Source organism: Epargyreus clarus, unplaced genomic scaffold (genome assembly GCF_041222505.1).
Source record: "Epargyreus clarus isolate Ecla_fem2 unplaced genomic scaffold, WU_Ecla_fem_2.2 ptg000003l, whole genome shotgun sequence".
Lineage (NCBI taxonomy): Eukaryota > Metazoa > Arthropoda > Insecta > Lepidoptera > Hesperiidae > Epargyreus > Epargyreus clarus.
The window spans coordinates 17,712,231-17,733,951 of record NW_027332211.1 but is presented as its reverse complement, the minus strand read 5'-3'; the positions used below and the strand labels follow the sequence as shown (position 1 = coordinate 17,733,951).

Sequence of the window (21,721 nt, the reverse complement as noted above, 5' to 3'; positions counted from 1 at the left end):
ATGATGTGGATTATAATGTGTAGGTATTTAATTTAAATATACATATACGATCTTATAAATCCAAGTGAGAACAAAGTTGTAGAGTACCGCAATGCAGTCGATCTATAAATATTAATAAAAGAAATTGAAAAGCAAGGTTCCAATCTGCAACCAACCTGGTTCATATTCGAATTTCGAAGCGGATTTCTAAATCTAAATAGGTGATGTTGGTAAATAGATTGATAAGAAACTTAAATTACCACATGGAAAACTAGTTACCTAATGCGTATTAATTGTTAATTTAATGAATTGAGTTGAATTTATTACTTATTGATATATTCAATAATCATTGTTAATTATAAGATACTTCGTTACCTATAATGTAGAAACTCAGTTGTAAGAAAAGTCATAAAATAATTTAATCTTTATTGATTTCGACACTTTATTTGGTTAGTCAGTACAATAAAATAATCAAATACAGTTTTTCATACAAGAAAAAATATTGTGACTTATTAAATTGTGTGAAATAATTTCATATTGCCGAATAATAATAGAAGGATCATTCATTTTATAGAAAATTTTTAACAACCCTAGGTAACGCTATTGTTTTCTCTTTTTACTTCCTCTTTCTCTTCTGTGCAGTATTACCAGTATAAGATATTCTGCCATGATTTTGGTAAAGATATTTTTTTGTACAATAAAATTTTTGATAGTGAGAAAAAGTGAGGTACTCAGTATATTTGAAAATAATGAGAGGTAAAACGATTTATTTACAATAGATGAGACAGGACAAATGAAAAATAAGATGGATTACTTTTATATTTTTTGACAGGCACATCAATTGATGAATTGTTTATTAAATAGTAATATTACAATAACAATAATTATATAGACCCCATTTTTACTTATTTGTAGTTTTAATCTCTCAATCTGTCAACACTGACTACCTCATATAACTAAAATCAACCTATTAACCTAACCTATAAGCTGTGAAATGAAATGTTATTCTGTCAAACCGGTCAAACGAAGGAGCGTTGTTTTGTGACGTTTGTTCGTGGTATTTAATTAAAGTTTATCGTTTTTTATGAGATGTGAGAGCTCGTCGCCCGTTAATTTAACACAGTACGTAAATTAAGGAATAAAACAGCATTTATTATCTTAGTGTTTATTGTCATCTGACTAGTCTGAGAAACAGTGCGTGCCGGCAGCCCTTGTGGTCTATGTCGTAGTACTTCTCGTAGAAGTCTTGGACCAGCTCCTCCACCTGGAAAACATGAACAACGATATACTTCTATCGAAGTGTGACGCGTGCGGGGAGGCGGCCCACGAGCCGTATATCGAGTGCGTAGAATGTGATGTGAGTTTATGTACCGCATGTTTCGCCACCGGCCGCGAGGTGAAAGACCACAAGAACTCTCATAGTTACGCTGTAAGACGTAACGATTTTCCTCTGTTTGATAATTGCAATTGGTCCGCGAAAGAAGAATGTAAGTTACTCACTTCTCTATCTTCGTACGGGTACGGTAATTGGGAGGAAATAGCGAAAAGTGTTCATACAAGATCTAAACTAGAATGTCAGGAGCACTACAGGAAGTATTATATTGAAAATGTGCAGTGTAATGAGTTGAAATTACTTCCTGAAACTGAACAATCACTATTCCCTAAACCGATAATACCTTACTTGTTCAATTTGAACCCGAGTATGAATCCACCCAGGAATAATAATGGTGAGAAGCAACTAGCCGGGTACAATGCTCATCGGTCAGAATTTGAACTGAGTTATGACTACAATGCGGAGAGTATATTCAACATAGAGGATGGTTACTCTGATGATGAGGAAGATGAGTGCATGGACTACTTGAAAGTGAGTTTAGTAAATGCACTAAACACTAGACTTCGGGAGAGACGGCGACGTTATAAAATACTCAGGAACCATGGTCTGATCATGTTAAATAAATTGATATCTTGGATGAAGAAATTTGATATGTTCGCTAAACCTTCATCACCATGGCACAAACCAGAGAGGTTACTACCATTCATGCAGTTCATGACAGGAATGCAATTTGATGCTTTCATGGAATCATTAAGTTTAGAGGAAGAGCTCATTCAAAGGCTATTTTCCCTGTGTGAGTATAGAAAAAAAGGAATAAAAACACTACACACAGCTAGATTGTATAAGCATTTGAAAAGAGAACATGAACTGATGTTGAAAGAGCAAAAGTATGCTTCATCGATCATGTCAAAACAATTTGATGACCAGTCCCCCATTGTAATCAAGCAACAGTTTCCTAAAGATGGAGAGTTTAAAAAGATCAGGAAGTCTGTGCCTTTAGATATATCTGAGCTGCCGGGCTATCATTTTCTATCTGACAGTGAGAAGACCCTCTGTTCGCATCTGAGATTGCTACCCCAAAATTACATGTCAATCAAAGACTTGTTGATAACAGAAAACAATAAATTAGGGTTTTTGCGCTTGTTGGATGCTAGAAGACTCCTGAAAATTGATGTCAACAAGACTAGAAAGATTTATGATTATCTAATATCTGAGGGTTTTATACAAAAGTGATGTTTGTAAATAATTTGATCAGTTACATTATGATGTATGTGTTTCTAATTATATTGTAAATCTTTTAGCTTAGTTTTAGTTTAACTCAAGATGTAAATAGTTGTAATCATTTATTAAAATAATATTAAAGATGAATAAAATAAAAATTTACACTAGACTTAACAAAGACTTGGTTAGCACAATCAGTGGGATTGTGGCTTCATGCAATGATTGTCAAAACTTCTGGCGAACTGCTTCACAACTATTTAGTAGCTTATGTATTTATACAGACATGAAGTTGTAAGATATTTAGAAGGAAAGAATAAAATAATGTACTGCTTGTTGGTCACTCAAACAAAAAATTAGATGTTCAAGCGGCAGTAGATTAAGTGACTGCTTAGTAGTTCAAGCATCTCACAACAAATTTTGAACAAGAACTGTTGCTCAAGCAGTATGGGCTACTAATACTAAATTCTTAAGAGTAACACAAATATTTTTTTTGTTCATCGATTTTATGTAAAATTTAATATAAACATTTGTAAAATTGTGCTCTAATGTTATGTATCTGTATAATATAAAACTGTATATAAATTACGTACTGATATTTTAATAGTTTTAAAGTGATTCTTATAGAGCCCAAATGATTTGGGAGTTTCAATTCAAGTCAATTCTATTTGTATATAGTGCCTTTTATAACTAAATGTTCACAATGATTTAAACTAGTTAACTATGCTGTAAGAATGTTAAATAATTAACTCAAGTTTTGGGACTTGGGTAATGTATAATAAACATTTTTGAATATATGATTCTGTTTACATTTTTTCAATATACTCCACTGTATTAAACTATAGTTATATATCATTTAAATTTAAATTATTCCACAAAGTCATTTTTAAGAGACAAAAGTTTAGGCTAAATAAGAATCTGTCACAGGGTTATAAATGGAAACTTCTATAGTAAATACTTACTTTGAATCCAAACTTCTGGTACAAAAATATTGCAGGATTGGTTGGTGACACATGCAGTGTTACATCTTTATCAGGGCACGTCTGTAAAAGGATAATCTTGTAATATAAAGCATACAAATATTATATTTATCATTAATTAGGGTTAATATGAATAACACGATAGCTTTGTAATTCATGCCGCGTTCTTCTTTCGATGACATATTTCATAAAAAATATGTTTATGAAATGTGACAGACTATGGCAGGGGGAGGTCAATGGACTCCAGCTCCCTCAAAATCAAATACTTAAGTTGATCCATGACATTTTATGAGAAGCGTTTATAGCAGATTTAGGAAGACTTTGGCACTTTTGACTTTGGACTTACGGCACTCCGAAATAGAGTCGCCTTGAGAAGGAGGTAGAACCCTTTGTTATTCGAGTTCGGCAGCAACTTCACATTTATTCCCATCTATTAATAATATGGTACAGGATCCCTAGTATAGTTTTCATCATTTATTACTAACAAGCTGATTTTTCGTGAGTAGCTTCGTTTCGACAAGACGCCCAACATTTTTCCTTACAGCAATGTTGGTAAATGGTAGCTTGATGGGGCAGCAAGGATAAAATATGTTGACCGGACGAATTCTAAAAATTTATTACTAACCAAATTTTTCTTTGTTAATTATCAAGATAATTATTTAAATAACGTGAAAAAATATTTGTCCTACAAAATATAAGGTTTTTATTAAGGCGTCCCCCCTCTCCAACATGTATCATAAACAAGGTCATGAAAAATAATTACTAACCAGCTGATTTTTTTTTTATTGGCTGTCTACCATTTACATAGTCTACCATGCACATTGTCCTACAAATTACATGGTATGTCATCTCGGACCTACGCTGAAAAGATGTTAATTCCGCAGGATTTTTTTTTTATTAGTAACTGTAGGACAAAGGTATCACGTGATAGGATAATATAATTTTTATCTAAATAAAACAATGTCCTACAAAAAAAAGGGTAACTTTTATTAATCCTACAAGATTTGTAATTTAACTATAATATAATATAAATAAACTATAAAACTGGCGGACTGGAATAACGTACTTCGCAATTTGTAGGACAATGTGGGTAGTAAGCTGTGTAAATGTTAGACAGCTAATAAAAAAAAAATCAGCTGGTTAGTAATTATTTTTCATGACCTTGTTTATGATACATGTTGGAGACGGGGGACGCCTTAAAAAAAACCTTATATTTTGTAGGACAAATATTTTTTCACGTTATTTAGATAATTGTCTCGATAATTAATAAAAAAAAAATCGGTTAGTAATATTTTTTTTTGATTCGTCAAATCAACATATTTCATCCCTATTATTTTAGTTATAAACCACAATCGAGATCTTTCGTACGAGAATTTGTTGGGCGTCTCATTGAAACGAAGCTATTCTGGAACACTCAGCTTGATACTAATTATTTTTACATTAAGTATTAGTACTACAACTTTTAAGTGTAGGTCCGAGATGACATACCATGTAATTTGTAGGACAATGTGCATGGTAGACTATGTAAATGGTAGACAGCCAATAAAAAAAAAATCAGCTGGTTAGTAATTATTTTTCATGACCTTGTTTATGATACATGTTGGAGAGGGGGGACGCCTTAATAAAAACCTTATATTTTGTAGGACAAATATTTTTTCACGTTATTTAAATAATTATCTTGATAATTAACAAAGAAAAATTTGGTTAGTAATAAATTTTTAGAATTCGTCCGGTCAACATATTTTATCCTTGCTGCCCCATCAAGCTACCATTTACCAACATTGCTGTAAGGAAAAATGTTGGGCGTCTTGTCGAAACGAAGCTACTCACGAAAAATCAGCTTGTTATTAATAAATGATGAAAACTATACTAGGGATCCTGTACTAATAGTGTTAAACAATGCTGTTCTGGATTGATGAATGTGATAAGGAAGATATAATTTCGGAGGCCTTCCAATTTAGTCCTCGGAGGCTGTCGGGTAGGTAGGTCTTGTCGGAGGTTTGTCCCTGTAGTTCCGGGACCAGAATAGGGCTACGGTATCCTCAGCCTGTCGCTCCCACGGCACCGGCACTTTTTGACGGTTTCCCCCTAAAAAAAAAAAGGTCTTGTCGGAGGTTGAGTACAGTTGTCCGTACGACACCACGCAGCTGTGCTCCGGCTGCTGCAGCGCCTCGTCACCACACACCTGCAGCAGGTGGTACAGCATGAAGGAGGCGAGCCTCGCGCGGCGCCAGGCGGGCCTCGCCAGCACGAACGACACGTACGCGTCGCGCGCGCCCGCCGTCAGGAACGCGCAGCCCACCGCCAGCCGCCCGTACGACACTACGCAGCTGTGCTCCGGCTGCTGCAGCGCCTCGTCACCACACACCTGCAGCAGGTGGTACAGCATGAAGGAGGCGAGCCTCGCGCGGCGCCAGGCGGGCCTCGCCAGCACGAACGACACGTACGCGTCGCGCGCGCCCGCCGTCAGGAACGCGCAGCCCACCGCCAGCCGCCCGTACGACACTACGCAGCTGTGCTCCGGCTGCTGCAGCGCCTCGTCACCACACACCTGCAGCAGGTGGTACAGCATGAAGGAGGCGAGCCTCGCGCGGCGCCAGGCGGGCCTCGCCAGCACGAACGACACGTACGCGTCGCGCGCGCCCGCCGTCAGGAACGCGCAGCCCACCGCCAGCCGCCCGTACGACACTACGCAGCTGTGCTCCGGCTGCTGCAGCGCCTCGTCACCACACACCTGCAGCAGGTGGTACAGCATGAAGGAGGCGAGCCTCGCGCGGCGCCAGGCGGGCCTCGCCAGCACGAACGACACGTACGCGTCGCGCGCGCCCGCCGTCAGGAACGCGCAGCCCACCGCCAGCCGCCCGTACGACACTACGCAGCTGTGCTCCGGCTGCTGCAGCGCCTCGTCACCACACACCTGCAGCAGGTGGTACAGCATGAAGGAGGCGAGCCTCGCGCGGCGCCAGGCGGGCCTCGCCAGCACGAACGACACGTACGCGTCGCGCGCGCCCGCCGTCAGGAACGCGCAGCCCACCGCCAGCCGCCCGTACGACACTACGCAGCTGTGCTCCGGCTGCTGCAGCGCCTCCGTCACTGTCACACACAACATGTATGTATGATGTATTCGCCGTGCACTGCAAGTCTTAGGGCGGAACTCAGTTCAGTCCTACTCGTGTGTGCAGGTGCATGCGCGAGTGTATGCCTGCACAATGTAGGTATGTGGTCATGCGTGGTGATTATATGTGTGTGAATTTTTTGAACGTGTGTGTTATACTAATTACTGGTAACAAATCAGAGAAAAAAAACTATGTATAATATACGAGCTATGCCCCGCGGTTTCACCCGCGTTAAAAAGAAACAGGGGTACAGCTAATTCTAAAACATAAGTAGCCTATGTTACTCCTTATTACATCAGCTACCTGCTAATAAAAGTTCCGTCAAAATCGGTCCAACCATTTCAGAGATTATTATAATAATCCGCACATTTAATCGATTTTTTTCACTCGTAATCTCCCTGACCATAAATGACAAATGTCAAATGTGACGTGACAACATTGCATTTACAAATTTGAAGTTAATGTTGTCATTGGGTTGGACAGCTAAATCCTATGTCAAAAGCCTAACTCTCACAGTTAAACCACAAATAGTCTTTTATAACTCACAATCGATACCCGGCCAGAAGAACTGCGCGCAGAGGTTGTTGAGAGCGGGGATGTGTTGCGGCCGCACATACGAATAGTCTAGGGACGCGCGGGGCGGCGGCTCGTAGTCTTTGATGTGTCTGGCAAGAAACAACAAGTATATGATATAAAAAGTAACAAAAACAATTATGGATTTAAAAGGTACCACACGCATAATTAAACCGAGAAAATGCCACTGCCACACCTATATCTAGTAAGGTGAAATCTTTGAGTTTTAGGCGGGTTTAAACCCTGTAGGTGCCGGTTGACTTACTGCCGGTTTGATTTTCATTTAATAAAATTTCGTTCAAACTTAATTTATTCTAATAATGGTTTAACGCACACCCATAGCTTAGCTACCTCGGATATCTCTGGTGGAAAGCACCTTCAGTTTTAATGAAAATTATACAATACAAAATATATAGATATATGCATGGCAGTGGTAATTCAGAACTCATACGACATAGAGTACTACTGACATCATTCCATGCGAATATCACCGTTTCCCATACCTGTTAGTCTTCCTGAGCAGCTCATCCATGAGCTGCAGCCATAGCGGCTGTGTGTCAAAGTCCCGGCGGATGTAGGGCTTGAGCACTGCCCCGGAGTACGGCGATCGTAATGGCGTAGGCTCCATGTGCGACAGCAAAACCGTGCCACTGCTCACCTCCGGGATCGTGCCCGAGAGGCTGTCTAGCAGGTACTGGGGAAGGAGTTAACATGCCCATTTACGGTAATTTATTCACCTATAGTCTGATTCATAATTAGGTGTCCAAAATGTAAACAAAGAAATGTCACTGTCAAAATTAACAAGAAACAAAAACTTTAACAAACTCAACAAAAAACGAAAATTTAACAAATATACACAATTTAACAAACGCGTTATGTATTCGAGAAAACATTCGAGTTCGATCACAATCACGAAAATTAATAATATCAGTTACGAAACTTAAAAATGACAGCACAAGAAATGTCTTGGATTTCGGTTGTGTTACCATTATCACATTTTAATTTTCTACCATAAACTTTGTTTTTTATTATTATTACTGTATGGATATGGATGAAATTCCTTCCAGCATTTGCGTAAATTATTTTCGGATTTGGGACTGAAGGCTCATCTGAAAAATTCACCCTGATTATTTTTAAGTTTAGAACTATTTATGACTACTATTATACAATGTAATGTAAATGGTAAACTTACAGATCTCTGGAACCTGTCGAGAACTCTCTCCACGCTAGCCACCACCTTGGGCATCTCCATCACGTACCCACCCAATACTTTCACTGTTCTGAAACGAACACACCATTTCAATCCATATTTATAGTAGGTAGGGTAGAAATCATCGTGACATCGCTAGTGTCGCAAAAGAGATTTTCTCTCACTACCCTTTCTTAATGAATATCGAACTATTATGAAGTCATGCCGAGCATTGGAGGGGCGGCTAGTTTTACTGGCAGTTCGATCGTAGCCTCCGACCGGTGCGCACGCGTTTCACGTGCTCGGTGGAACGTCGTAGTGTTTTAATTGTAAAGTGATAATTATACAATAACGATTAAGTGTGAGTTATCTCCTTGCCCTCACATCCACGAGTCGCCAATATTTTCGTGATGAATCTGAAGAGGCTCGTGCGGTATCGGCAATATAATCATAAAAATAATGTTGTTCACTCACTTGTCCAGATCGAATATCGGCAAGTGTTTGTGCCGTTTAAGTCTGCGCAGCGCAAGTTTCGCCCGTAATCTACAGAGGTACGCCTTCTTGTCCGGGTCCCGCATCTTCGTCACCAGGTTGTCCACTTGCTTCAGCAGCTGTATCTCCTCGTACTCCGTCAGCTCCACGATATCCTTGGGCGCTTTGATCTCCTTCACCACCCATGGCAAGTCGACGGAGTTCAGTTGCGTTGAGAATTGAGATTCGCGTCTCACTACCTGTAATGTGGGAGTATTGTTTCAATGCTTACATGATTTTTATTTACATAGATTAAGTTAGCATATTATAATACTAATATGAAATTCAGATTACATTTTTAATGTGTGCACCTTCATAAGTCAAACAATAACGATATGATGATGTAAGTTAATAAACATATATTTCTGCAATTTTCTTTAAATCTTTTTTCAACTAAAAATCAGTTTTAGTCTTTCTTTCTTTTGTATTCTACTTTGATAGTTATCTGGGGATATTACATAGTTATCTGGGGCGTGCCAACTTGCTCAAGAGTTATCGTACATCTATCTCGTAGGACTATCTCATCTGAGGTAGATAACAGATGTATATGGACGGTCACTTACCATCAGTGGACTGCAAGCATCGATACGCCAATCATAAAACTTCTTATTAAAAACCAAACCCACAGCGTCAGTTTTCTTCGCCTTCGCGGGCACGTCCCGCACCTTCACGTCGTACACGGGGCACTTGCCGTCCGCGTCCGGCGGCGGCTCCGGCGGCTCCGGCAGCGTGTGCGAGCTGCGGGAGTCCGAGTCGTCCGCTGGTACGCCCGTGGCTGTCGTCTGCTCGCTTGACGAGTCGTTGTGCTCTGTCTGGAAGAATAAACATGATGATAGTATAAAAGAACCAAATAATGAATGGTTTTAAAAAATGTAATTTATTATAAAAAATTTGAACGGATTCTAAAAAATGACCAAGTTTTAATTTAAACTTTAGGATCAATTATAGTTTCAATAAAATGAATATATAAAATATGTCAGTTGGCCGTAACGTTAATCAGAGCGAATGACGTCATGCTGCACACGCTTATTCCTATCACTTTCCATTGCCATTGAACTTTCCATTTGCAATGCCTATGCGTGACGTCACAAACGGACGCCGTGACACTTGCCAGCATTTTCGTGTTTAATCCTAAATAGGTAGAAAATATGCTATTACATGTCCCAACAAACAAATACTCACTGACACTCCGGAGTGGAAGGGGAAGTCGTAGCTGGAGAAGAAGCTGTCCACGTCAGGGTACGCGTCCTTGGCCGCTAGACACGCGTACGACTCGTCCAGTATCATGCTCTCCGGTTCACTTCTGTAACACACTTTATTTTAGTATGATATTGAAATAGTAAAGAAGCATGCAGTCAATCTAATGGCATGTGGTCGCCCATGCTCATTTGTAATGAATCCTAGATAAAATTAGATTCCTGTCAAGTGGCCGGTTAAACGCTCAGGGCAGAGGCCCCAAATGTAAGAAGTTTATCTAATTATATAAGCTTTTATAAATGTCTGCAAGGAACTTCTAGACATTTGGAGACCCCTCGGGACTATAGGCCCGTGGTGAACCTCCCCTGCTTCAAAGGTAGGTGAATTTTACCAATACGCACTTTGCCACCGCGTGGACTATACCCTAATCCTTCTCAATCAGAGAGGAGACCCGTGTCCCCCAGCAGTGGGACAGTAATGGGTTGATTATGATGATATAGTTACCTGGGTTCGATATCTGTCGCAAGCTGCCCGTGCTCGTTCTCAGAGGAACCTGCTTCTTGCGTTTCGGAAAGCAGCCTGGCTTTCTTCGTCACGGGCTCAGCTGGTGGGGCATCGTTCTCCACTACTACATAATCCATGTAACCTGAAATATTTGCAATAATATACAGGGTTAATTTTAATGGGTCTTCAGGCCCAAATCCAAATCTATTATAATTAGTGAAAAATTCTTTAAGAGGTCGAGTTGGATAAAAACTAGAAATGCATCATTAGTTTATAAAATATCTCTAAGGGAAATATATTTTTGATAAATCTAATAATTATAAAAATGCAGGTCAAAATCTAATAATTATAAAAGTGCAGGCAACAATTATAGCATAAAATGTGGATAGAAACAAATATAGAACAAGAAAATATAGAACGGTCAGGTTCATTGGATTTTTAATCACATTCGTAATAGTATGCAAAATTCGGGGCTCATGCAACAGCCAAAATTAACGTCTTTTCGTCATTACCGTTAATAAAAATCACCATAAATAAAAAATAACGAATTTTTGCAATGGCTGGCCGGTGGGGGATCGTCCATAAGACTAGCATGCCTCTGATTGGCTGGGCTGGCTGTTTTACGTCACATCCGTTACAATACATCTTTTTTAAAAATAGTTAAATTATTCATTTAGTTATTATCAAATGAAAGTGCTTACCTAGTTTTCTAATTTTGTAGTAAAACAATGTTCTGTCCAGACCAGGTGGTCCGCGCGGCCGACCCTTAGGCTTATCCTTGGCTGTTTCAGTTACTACAACAAAATAATTTATGTAATATCTTCTATATATAAAAATGAATGTTTGCCTGTATGTCCTTTTTAGAATTGTAAACTATGCATGCATAAGTTGTACATGAGCTCACGAAGGTTTCTGAGTTGGTACGACCAATTTTTGACAGATGGCGCCACTGTCATTCCAATGAAGGTACAAATTTTCAGTTAAGAATATGTATAACATGTTGTTCTTTTTTTTAAACGCGGGCGAAGCCGCGAGTACTACTAGACAAAACCCTTTTGATTCAACTCCGTCGGCACACCGCCACACCTATTTTTGCCTGCTGCGCTGCTGTGTTCTGATTTAAAGTGTGTGATAAGGGAGACATACTTTTCCGACGCGTTCTAGCTTAGTTCTCAAGGGTAGCGGGGCTTTTGTCATCGACCTTAGATAAGAATAACTAATGCTATCTGGGGTTGATTACAGATGGCCATGGGTGCAATAGCCACTTACCATCAGATGGACTGCGTGCTCATCTGCTACTCCTATATTATAAAAAAATGTAGTGTTGATGACAGGTGGACTGCATGCTCGTTTGCTCTATGTTTAAAAGTATTCAGAACAAAATAATAGATATATGCACATACTTATATGAGCGGCGAGTGCTGGGGAGAACTTATGCTGCAGCTTCCACCAGCCTGCCTCCCCCAGCACAATGGAGCCCGAGCGGAACAGCAGCCAGCGGTACACTGACAGAGTACCTGCTATAGTCCCCATCCAGTTTTTCTTCTGTTTACTGCAATGAGTGAGAGCCAGAAAACACATTTATTTTGTTCATTCTTATATATTACTCATCAATGTAAAATTACATATCTTTGTTATTACAAAGTAATAGTTACACGGTTGGTAGCCGTATCGTGCGTTTTTGAAAATTTATCTTTCCGTAACGCGATGATACGTGTGTATATCATTGTTTTAGCAATACAATGTAGATTTGTAGAAGGTATGTTTCATCGAAAAATGCAGTGATTTTGGCGTTGTTTGTAGTTTTATTTACATGATAATTATTATTTTTAACGTTACAAGAGCTTATTAGTCTCCTTGGAGTAGTAAATAACTTAAAAATCGGTTAAATGCGAGTCATACATCATAAGTACAAAATATTATTACAATATTCAATAAAATATTGTAAGAGATTGCCTATCATACAATAGGACGTACTGCGCATTATCGTGTGGCGTCGTTACTGATTTGCCATTTGACGGTCCAAGTCCAGTTGTTGATATAAAGCGATAGCAGAGGAGTGGTGGACCCAGCCCAGTCAAGTTATAAAAGTACAACAAATAAAATTTATTCCAAAACATTATATATTATAGTAGATAAACATAGTTACTTACTTTACGCTTCAAATATAAAAAGCATAACAAAGAGATATTTATTTACTTTAAGACTTCTCATAGATTTCCCTAAAGAGATTAACTAAATCAACAACTTCATTCTTTGTGTATTTTCAAACTTTAAGCTAAGTAGATTTGGAGGATAAGGATCTCCGTTTATTGGTGATCGGGTGGTCATAGCAGCTTAAGCAATTTATCAGTAGTTAGACTACGTAGTAGGTGTTAGCTGTCGCAACTAATTACTCAGGTGTGGTGACTTCCTGCGACTCGTCAAGAGATGGCGCTACACGTTTCTGAATCACTCTCTCAAAGTTTCCTGAACATCTCGTATATATACAAACTCCGAACTGAGACTGTTGGAGTACACGGCCGCTCCGCTGCATGATCACCTAGCCCTAATAGTTGCTAGTGAGCTGTCAGCCTTAGATGGTATCAATAAAAAAAATTAAAATTTATGATTGTGTTGCATTTGTACAAATGTCCATTTAAATTTAATGATAATGATGTAGGCCAATAATGGTTAATAAGTTATTATATTGTGTATAAACATTTGCAGAAAGCCTTTATCGGGTCACGTTGGCATATCAATATTAAATGGTACTCACAATGTGAGCTTCAATAACATAGTAATAAATAATTGATATAAATTTTAATGGATGCACAAATTAATGTTATATTCATTTTTCCATATTATAGGGACTGAGTAACCCCTAGGGTATAGGTACCCGATGCCGTGGGAGCGACACAGGGTTATGTGGGACTCTTACTGCACTACAACCCCCCTAATGGCCGTCCTCGGCGCTGCGTAGAGGACTCCGGGATCTCCAAAGGAACGCAACCGGAGTCCTCTTAGCGCGTTGCCCCGTCGGGCTCCGCCCAAGTGAGCTTAACGCTCGCCGCACCGTCTGGTGCGTACGACGGTATGTGACAACACATACCGCCGTCCTTCCCGGGGTCGTTGGCCAGGCGGTTCGAGCTCCCACTCTTGCCACCCAAGACCCCAGAAGCCCCCTTTTTGTCGCCTCTTACGACAGGCAGGGGATACCGTAGCACTATTCTTGTCCCGGAACTACAGGGATAAGACTTCATACACCTATTGGGAACTTTTTTGATGAATTAAATTTAATTTAAATTAAATGAATTTAGATATCTGTTCTGGGTCTGGGTGTATTTGTGTCCATAGCACCCACAATACAGGGAATTCCAGTGTGGGCTGTGAGTGTTAAAAGCATTATTGGTGGTGTGGTGCGCTTCAAATAATGTATTGAGTTTGACAGAACTGATAGTTGATTGTTTAATTGAGGAAACCCCTCGGAGAAAGATCTCACCACCTATAGGTTATAGCTTATAAGATAGTATGACAGTAACATTATATTCTATTTAAAGGTGCAATCCTTTGTAGTTCAACTGTGGGGTCACTAGAATCTATTTCTAGTGTTATTAATGCTGTGCTTCGAGGCCGACTTCCAAGCTTTGTTTAGATTATTTGCTAGTTTTGTTAGTATTATTAAAGCCGCAAACAGCATGCAATCTACCTGATACCACGTGGTTTGTTGTCTAAGAAATCTTAGGCATGTTGCCCAATAAACTACTCATAACAATTACAATAATTAAATGACACTAGCAATCCTGGCTTTGCACTGATAAAAGGGATGACATATTTATACTTGAAAGGCGATCCTTACTAAGCAAACTTGCATAAACATACAAATAAATCTTGACTCATGGACCCTATCTTATGGTAAGAATTGCTTAAAATATTGGACATATAGGCAGACAGTCAGTGGGAAACTATGCAATATAATATTTATAGATGCCTAAAATGGATGTAAAACATTCAGTATTCAACTATTTAGAGTATATTTTGTGTATTTTTTCAGACTCCTTATTTTGACCATTATCAAACCAAATGACATGAAATATCTATTGTTAATTTGATGTAACTTACACTTGATTTCCAAATAGCAGTTGCCAGTTCCGATCAATAAAGGATCCGATGTGGGTTTTGTAGTGGAAGAACCCTTGGTGGCTGATCCCCAGCGACTGGGTGTGGAGGTGGTGTAATGTTAGCAGGAGGACATTCACCCTGGAATAAAAATATATGATTGAAGATTCCGATTTTATAGTGTTTACGGTATGGGTTCACATGACGATAAATGGCTTTCGTTCAATACCTAATTTGTAAATTATTTTTATTATTTAGTGTAAAAAAATATATTGTTTGTGCTGAAGATATATTTTACTGTTATTTTATGATCATAGTCTGTAATCTTTATATAACATACTTCTAAGAACTGGTTGTTTCTGTAAGTGACAGGCAAAGAGCATAGTTGTTCCACAGATCATTTTGGGGAGTTTACTTATAATTATTTTTTATAGCTGTTTTTTTTAAAAAAAGTTGGTGATAGACGTATACCATGGCATTTTATTCCGTACGAAGCATTCCTCGCCGTTTGCCGAGCAGTCAACGCACGCGAAGTCGAAGAAAACATCGCCGGTAAAGTCACCCGGCGTTCCTTGCCGCTTCAAACATGTTAGATGCACTAAACTTTTACACGACAAGCAAATTAGACCTGGTTTCTCTTGCTTATTCTCCACCTCGTTACAGTATTTACAGACTGCCTCCATTTTAGGATGTTTATTTAAGTATTATAATAAATATTTATGTTGTATTTTATTTACATTCACATTTTATTTTGTCAACAAGTTCTGTGGCTGTCACATAACCATAACCTTAAAACATTTATATGAAATTGTCAAATGTCATCGATCATCAGTATCACCGTCAAAAATTAACTGTCGTAGACTTTTTTTGTTTTACGCGAATAATAAACACTATACAGCCAAAAACATTACAATTTACAAACTTATACATAATATATTACTTTATTGCACTTTAAAGCAAATCGTATTGATTTGTAACTCCGCCATGTTAGATAGTTTTAAAGCTTGAAAGGCAATCCTTAATAAGCGAGATTAAGTTAATTTTATAAGAGCTTGAAATATTTACAAAAACATGAGAGTTGGATTGAAAATATTTCTATATTGTCTGTTATAATGATTTTCAAAATTTTATTTCATTATTCAAACACCTATTAATAGAGGTCATGCTCTGCCGGTCAAGATGACTGGCTCATTCATCGTATAATGATCATAGCCATAGTTATATTATACTAAAGGATAATGTATCTATGATCAGATGATCATAGCAGTAAAGTGGTTAGCGAAACTTTGCTAAACACCCTTACAAAATTCATACATAGAAAAGCTTGTCGGACTTTAATAATATTCAAAATCCTTATATACGGGTCTGTGTTCAAAATACTAGTAGGTATATGTTTCATATACATACATACATTATACATTGGTATTTAGGGAATTTTATGGGAAATGTGCAAAATAGTTTGCTCAAAATTCTCGTACTCTTATTTTGAAAGCACCATGACCTGTTTAATCATGACGTAATGCATATAAGTTTCCAGATTAAGCACCTTTCAAGATAATTGGAAAATAAAAGCTATCTTAAAATTGTGGAAAAAACTTTATTATTATACTTTTTTTAATATTTTTTACGTATTTTATCCATATTATTTATTCTTCAAATAGTACATTACAATACGAGGACGAAAAATTTTTTTCTGACAAGTGTGAGTTTGCAGGCCGAGCCGCAGGCGAGGACTGCAATCACACGAGTCAGAAAAACATTTTTCGTCCGCGTGTTGTATAAAATTTTATATTACGGGGTCGGAAATGGGGGTTTTGCGCACGCGAAGCGTGCGTAAAACGTCCATTTACGCACGCCGTGATATAAAATATATTATTTTATAATAATATTTATGCAAGTTTAATAAAAAATGATATATTGTTTATAACTACGGCTTGGAGTTTTTGTACTCCTTGAATTCCTTGATCCATTTGTCTATATTTTGTTTGTGGATTTCTCTGGCCGTTTTCACAGAGGCAGGGTCGAGCGGGTTGCTACTGAAGAGGTCCAGGTGATGAGCGGTGTCGCTAAGAACAACTGCTATCACTGTGCTGCTTATGTTGGTTAGGATGCCACCTGTACAAATAGATATACATTAAGATACCCTTTTTATCTTAGAGCAGCAAGAAGGAGGGGTAGCTGCGAGCAAGTGATTACTAAACTTTTACAACATTGTTTATCCGATTCATTTATATGATTATTTCACATTACATATACAAATATTTTCGTTACGCATTAATATCTGATTTAGTGAAGAAAATATCTTGACTTGATGATGAAGAATGTGCAAATATAACATATTTTCGCCGTGTACAGGAGCTGGCGTAAACGACTGCAAAATATTTGATTTTTTATGATAAAAGGTTTGCATATGCCATCAAGTATCGGAATGGATCTCGTTATTGGCGATCTTACCTCCAGCCCAAGGATCGAGGAGTCCGTTGCTAAAAACAATATTGGAAGCCGCGCGTAGTCGTCCCCCGCCGTATTGGATGCGCGCGGCGTTTTTCTGCGGATACACGTTGTACCGTTTGTGGCAAGTCTCTGCGTGCCGCGTGAAGTTCCATGAATTTGGCTCGAACATGTCCTCGTTGCCGTTCGTGCACATTGGTATCATCAGTTCTGTACAGACCTAAATGATGAAATCAATGATTAAATCTGTGTAAAATCGTTGAGGGTCTGAGTTATCATGTGAATTTGGATGAGTGGCGATGGCGAAGTAATATGATCAGAAATTAACGGAAAATTGCGTCGAAGGTGAAGGTGTTCAGTTCCGACCCTTTCCAATTCTTATACATTAAAGTTGGCTACTATTTCTTTCGTTTCTTTTTTCAATCAGTGGCCGAGCAAAAGGTCAGAAGCAATTTAAAACCAAGACTGGCTTATTTAAATATAAGTTATTTGTAAACAGACCTGGTACTTCCAAGCTATAGCATTGCGGTTTCCATAGAAGTGGCCTTTCTTATAGTCCACGCATTTGCTCTTGTCGGTGTAATTAGTGGCGGCTTCTACTACTTTGCTGATGCCCTGAAAATAGAAATAACACACAGTAGGTATATATAGCTACATCTTATTTTTTACAAGAAATTACATTTTAATCTGATCAATGTCCTAGAGTGCTGAAAAGAGTCCTGTGTCACCCGTTCTTAGATTTTGAACTTGACTGACATGCTACTGTGTGTCTTGACCTATTATTTTCCAATGGTTATAGTGGTTATATTTGTAATAGTCATAGTAAATTTGTATTCTACCAGCCAAGCGTCCATATTAGGGATGTTTTCAAAAATATGTTATCCGCATTTTGTGTCGGCTGTACTGCAATAGTACTGAATACATATCAATGAATTATCAATATAAAACTAAGGATGTGTATTGCGTACCAAACAAGTCATCTGGTGAGTAGGAAGCAGGAATGAGTTGACCCTCCACAGCCAAGTTATAAAAAGTACTTTACCTCAATTAGTTTCATTTCAGTCAAAGTCTCGTTGAGATATTGGCAAACATATCTGACGGGGTTGGCCGGCAGCGGCATCAGGAACTTCGTCGGGTAGGGATAGTTGACCATAGCTAAGATGTCATACATGGACCGCAAAAACCACATTAGTTTAGTGATGTCTGACTGTGACTTGATGGGGTCGCATAGTTTCCATTTCTTTTCTAGCCACTCGCTATTATTTTGGGCTTTGAGGAACGTTCTAGAAGTGTAAAATCAATTTTTTCTTTATACTATAAGTATATTTACTATCACTATGACATACATTCACTAATATATTCAAATTATTAAAGTTATGAACTACATACGGAAAATCTGGTCAGCTTCATCAATTTTATTCGTCTAACATACGTTTCTATGATTGGGACTCAAATGCAAAATCTACTATATGTTAGACTGACATGGGCACTTCTATATTAAGCGGATCTAATTGTACCTTAACACATTCCATGAATGCCTGATGTTCTCCACACACTTGTCGCTGGCTACCCGGAAGCTGGAGGTGACGATTCTATTGAACACCTCGCAGGGCACTAGACCAGCATGCACGAGCATTGGCGCTGACGCCGCGATGGCTCCGGTTACGATATGGGGGTACTTGATGCGGAAGTACGCTGCCAGTATACCACCGTATGACCCTGGAAGAATTTCTATTTTTTGAACCAATGAAATTTTTTGAAGCAATGAGTGACGATCTTCTTTTGGAGCGATGTGGTACTTATAGCAAATATCGTTCTCAAAATAAACAAAGTGACCCTGGAAATATTATACCAGATGGACCTGTTCAGCACTCTTTATTGAAATTAAATAGATTCAAATATTACCTACCAACGATCGAAACAAATTTGCCTACTAAGATCGAAAATACCAACTATAAATTGTAGGTACGAGTACCTACAGCATATTTCTGAAGAAAGGAACCTTTCATGATAAGTATGTTAGTCTTACTTAGTCTACATTTTTAAGAATCCGATATTATCATAACAAAGTAATCTAACCACCAAAAGTAATGACTGGGTAAGAGGGCCGGCTGCTGTGACCTTGGAGGTAGTCGACCAGATCGGCGTAGTCAGCCAGCGCCTGCGCAACTGTCAGGTAGCCGATGTACTCATTATCCAAAGACTTATTTCCGAACGGCATTGATGCACCATAGTATCTGCGAAATGAGGAATTTCTTTTTCTTCTACCTTAGAATGGTCATGTGTAATGTAAATGTAGTTTTTTTCTTTAATTCAAAACAGTCCATAGACTTTACAGGCGCTTTTAAAACTGAAGTGCAGAGTTTCTCAAAAGTACTTCGGTTGTGTGTGTATGAGGACGGTCATCGGGGAGGTTTTAGTGCGACCCGGCGTCGCTCCCACGTCGTCGGGTACCTTTTGAAGGTTTCCCCCTCAAAAAGAAAAAAATGGTAGACTTCACATCTCCTTGAGAAGTTTATTTTTAAGAAATCCCAGTTTCCTCATGTTTTATTTCCATAAGTTTAGGGACATTTATGTTTATATTTATACCTGTTATTTATGTTTATACCTGTGTTCGGCGAACACTAGTTTGGCGCGGAATTGAGATGCAATTTCCCACATGAAGCCAGCGTCTCTTGCGAATAACTCTATTTGACCCTGAAATGTGTTGTAAATATTTCCATTTTTAATATACATTTATTTTGAAAACACACCTTTTTTCGTTTTTCTCTTTTTAAGCCTCTTGCTTGACCATATTAATACCAATATCAGAGGGTTCGTAAAAAAATATAATTGCCTGCCATCTTGGGTCGTCTACAATTAGATTTATAATGACGCCATTAAAATAATCCATTCTTATCCCAACCACTACACATTTCTATAACTGGACTAAAATTCAGTTCTAACATGCCTACAAATGAACGAACAAGTCAACTTAAATTATAAGCAGGAATAAAACAAAAATTCCAATACTAACAACCTTATCAATAAAGTTTGTGTTTTATTAATTTTATGGAGCTGATAGAAACCTTTGTGGTTCGATTCCGGCGGCATCACCGTTGCGCCTATTTCTGCCTAATAACATTGTAAGGGGGACATACTTTTTCGAGGCGTTCCAGCTTAGGTCTTAGGGATAGCGGCGCAACTGTGGCCGACCTCAGGTACGAATATCTAATTCTATATGTGATTGATTTCAAATGTCCATGGGCGACAGTAGCCACTTACCATCAGGTGGACTGCATGTTCGTCTGTTAGGTACTCCTAAATTATAAAGAACCCCTATGTGATAGAAATAGAAATGATATTCGTATAAGAACTATGCGTACCTATAGCTCTCGTAATTAACAATCTGAAATAGCAAATAACCGGTCCACCGCACGGAGGGCTGGAAACCGATGGGGAAGAAAGATACTTGCTTGACATTGACCTTTCTAGGTAAGACGAGTACGGTAATCAATGGTATTACCATGAATTATGCACCATGTTAGAAAGTAGCAAAAAGTATATGTTTCTGATAGACTCTGTAAAATCCAAACGAGAAATCTGAATTTTTATTTATGACATTTCCATTCACAAAACACGATTTTTATAATTTTGTCCCAATGTCCTTATCAGGATCATCAGTAGGTAATAACGATATTCTAGGCGGTGTTCGAGCGGCTAAGAGAAAGTTCATTGCAAAGTTACTGCTCTATTATCAACCCACTACTGTCCCATTGCTGGGCACGGCACAGAATACTTTCTTCTAGATTACTCAGGTATGCAGGTTTTCTGATCACACGGTTTTCCTTCGCCGTTTTAAGCAGATTATTAATTTGTAATACGCACACGTACTGCGCTATAGATTGCAACAATTAGGTATTACTTTTTAGTTTGATTACATATACCTAAATAAAAGCGTGGTTTCTCTTTTTTTAATAATACTATGTTTTTAATTTTGAATTCACAATTTGCGGATGATTTGAAAATAACTTCTATCTTCCATTTTATTAATTTATGAATTTACGATAAGATTCCACTACATATGTAAGTAAGAAAAGTTTCCAATCACACACAAATGATATTGTTTGTAGATCAATATGATTCCATAACGCACCTCATGTCCAGTATAGAAGAAGATGGGTCCATTTTCCCTGTCCCAGTTGTCATCGTTCACCAGATACTTGATGTTGAAGGTCTCGTTTCTTTGATAGCCGAAGTGATCAAGCGGAACTTTGAACCACTTAGTCTCATATTTATGTTCCGCGACTACACCACTGAGAAATAACACGATAATATACCACATGGTAAACACGTCCACTCCCTTCGGAGTTGAAAGTGGCAATGGGTAGGAAAAGGTCCCAACAATCCAGTGTTAACTGTTACATTGGGTGTACAGTTAAGGACAAAAGTGTTCGCGGATCTCTAAAGTATTGCTAACTTCGTTGTTTCCCGATGCATACGATTTGGGATTGTTCAAGTCGAGAGTGAATAGGTTACTTCTAGGCAAGCGTGTTTTATTCAAGGCTGCATC

General features: G+C 38.5%; 3 protein-coding genes across 3 annotated transcripts; 1 reads left to right on the top strand and 2 right to left on the bottom strand.

Annotated features, from left to right (window-relative positions):
- Positions 1 to 1,128: 1,128 nt before the first annotated feature.
- Positions 1,129 to 15,499, bottom strand: Atac2 (Ada2a-containing complex component 2). Its single transcript, XM_073091518.1, has 14 exons — positions 15,190 to 15,499; positions 14,722 to 14,859; positions 12,024 to 12,172; positions 11,322 to 11,414; positions 10,621 to 10,762; positions 10,102 to 10,222; positions 9,546 to 9,731; positions 8,863 to 9,119; positions 8,392 to 8,479; positions 7,703 to 7,893; positions 7,173 to 7,291; positions 5,696 to 6,603; positions 3,493 to 3,573; positions 1,129 to 1,243 (listed from the first exon to the last, which is right to left on the bottom strand). Exons 1-14 carry the CDS (start codon positions 15,399 to 15,401, stop codon positions 1,151 to 1,153), a joined length of 2,778 nt encoding a protein of 925 aa, XP_072947619.1. The 5' UTR covers positions 15,402 to 15,499; the 3' UTR covers positions 1,129 to 1,150.
- On the top strand, positions 1,243 to 3,330 carry Ada2a (Transcriptional adapter 2A). The gene has a single exon (XM_073091529.1). It carries the CDS (start codon positions 1,253 to 1,255, stop codon positions 2,543 to 2,545), a length of 1,293 nt encoding a protein of 430 aa, XP_072947630.1. The 5' UTR covers positions 1,243 to 1,252; the 3' UTR covers positions 2,546 to 3,330.
- Positions 15,500 to 16,295: 796 nt separating the features above from the next.
- On the bottom strand, positions 16,296 to 21,657 carry LOC140756234 (lysosomal Pro-X carboxypeptidase-like). The gene is made up of 8 exons (XM_073091702.1): positions 21,305 to 21,657; positions 19,778 to 19,866; positions 19,249 to 19,406; positions 18,687 to 18,888; positions 18,212 to 18,452; positions 17,671 to 17,784; positions 17,173 to 17,389; positions 16,296 to 16,833 (listed from the first exon to the last, which is right to left on the bottom strand). Exons 1-8 carry the CDS (start codon positions 21,491 to 21,493, stop codon positions 16,646 to 16,648), a joined length of 1,398 nt encoding a protein of 465 aa, XP_072947803.1. The 5' UTR covers positions 21,494 to 21,657; the 3' UTR covers positions 16,296 to 16,645.
- Between the last annotated feature and the right edge of the window lie 64 nt (positions 21,658 to 21,721).

What these genes read in the sequence shown, in the direction of transcription:
- Ada2a (XM_073091529.1), top strand. Translation starts at nt 1,253, where the DNA reads ATGAACAACGATATACTTCTATCGAAGTGTGACGCGTGCGGGGAGGCG.
- Atac2 (XM_073091518.1), bottom strand. Translation starts at nt 15,401, where the DNA reads ATGGAGGCAGTCTGTAAATACTGTAACGAGGTGGAGAATAAGCAAGAG. An exon ending in CTGCTATTTGGAAATCAAGT is followed by an intron (nt 12,173 to 14,721) that starts GTAAGTTACATC and finishes CACTCATTGCAG; the next exon opens with TAAACAGAAGAAAAACTGGA. An exon ending in CCGATATTCGATCTGGACAA is followed by an intron (nt 8,480 to 8,862) that starts GTGAGTGAACAA and finishes TGTTCGTTTCAG; the next exon opens with AACAGTGAAAGTATTGGGTG.
- LOC140756234 (XM_073091702.1), bottom strand. Translation starts at nt 21,493, where the DNA reads ATGTGGTATATTATCGTGTTATTTCTCAGTGGTGTAGTCGCGGAACAT. An exon ending in CCCAGTCATTACTTTTGGTG is followed by an intron (nt 18,889 to 19,248) that starts GTTAGATTACTT and finishes AAATTCTTCCAG; the next exon opens with GGTCATACGGTGGTATACTG. An exon ending in CATTCATGGAATGTGTTAAG is followed by an intron (nt 18,453 to 18,686) that starts GTACAATTAGAT and finishes TTACACTTCTAG; the next exon opens with AACGTTCCTCAAAGCCCAAA.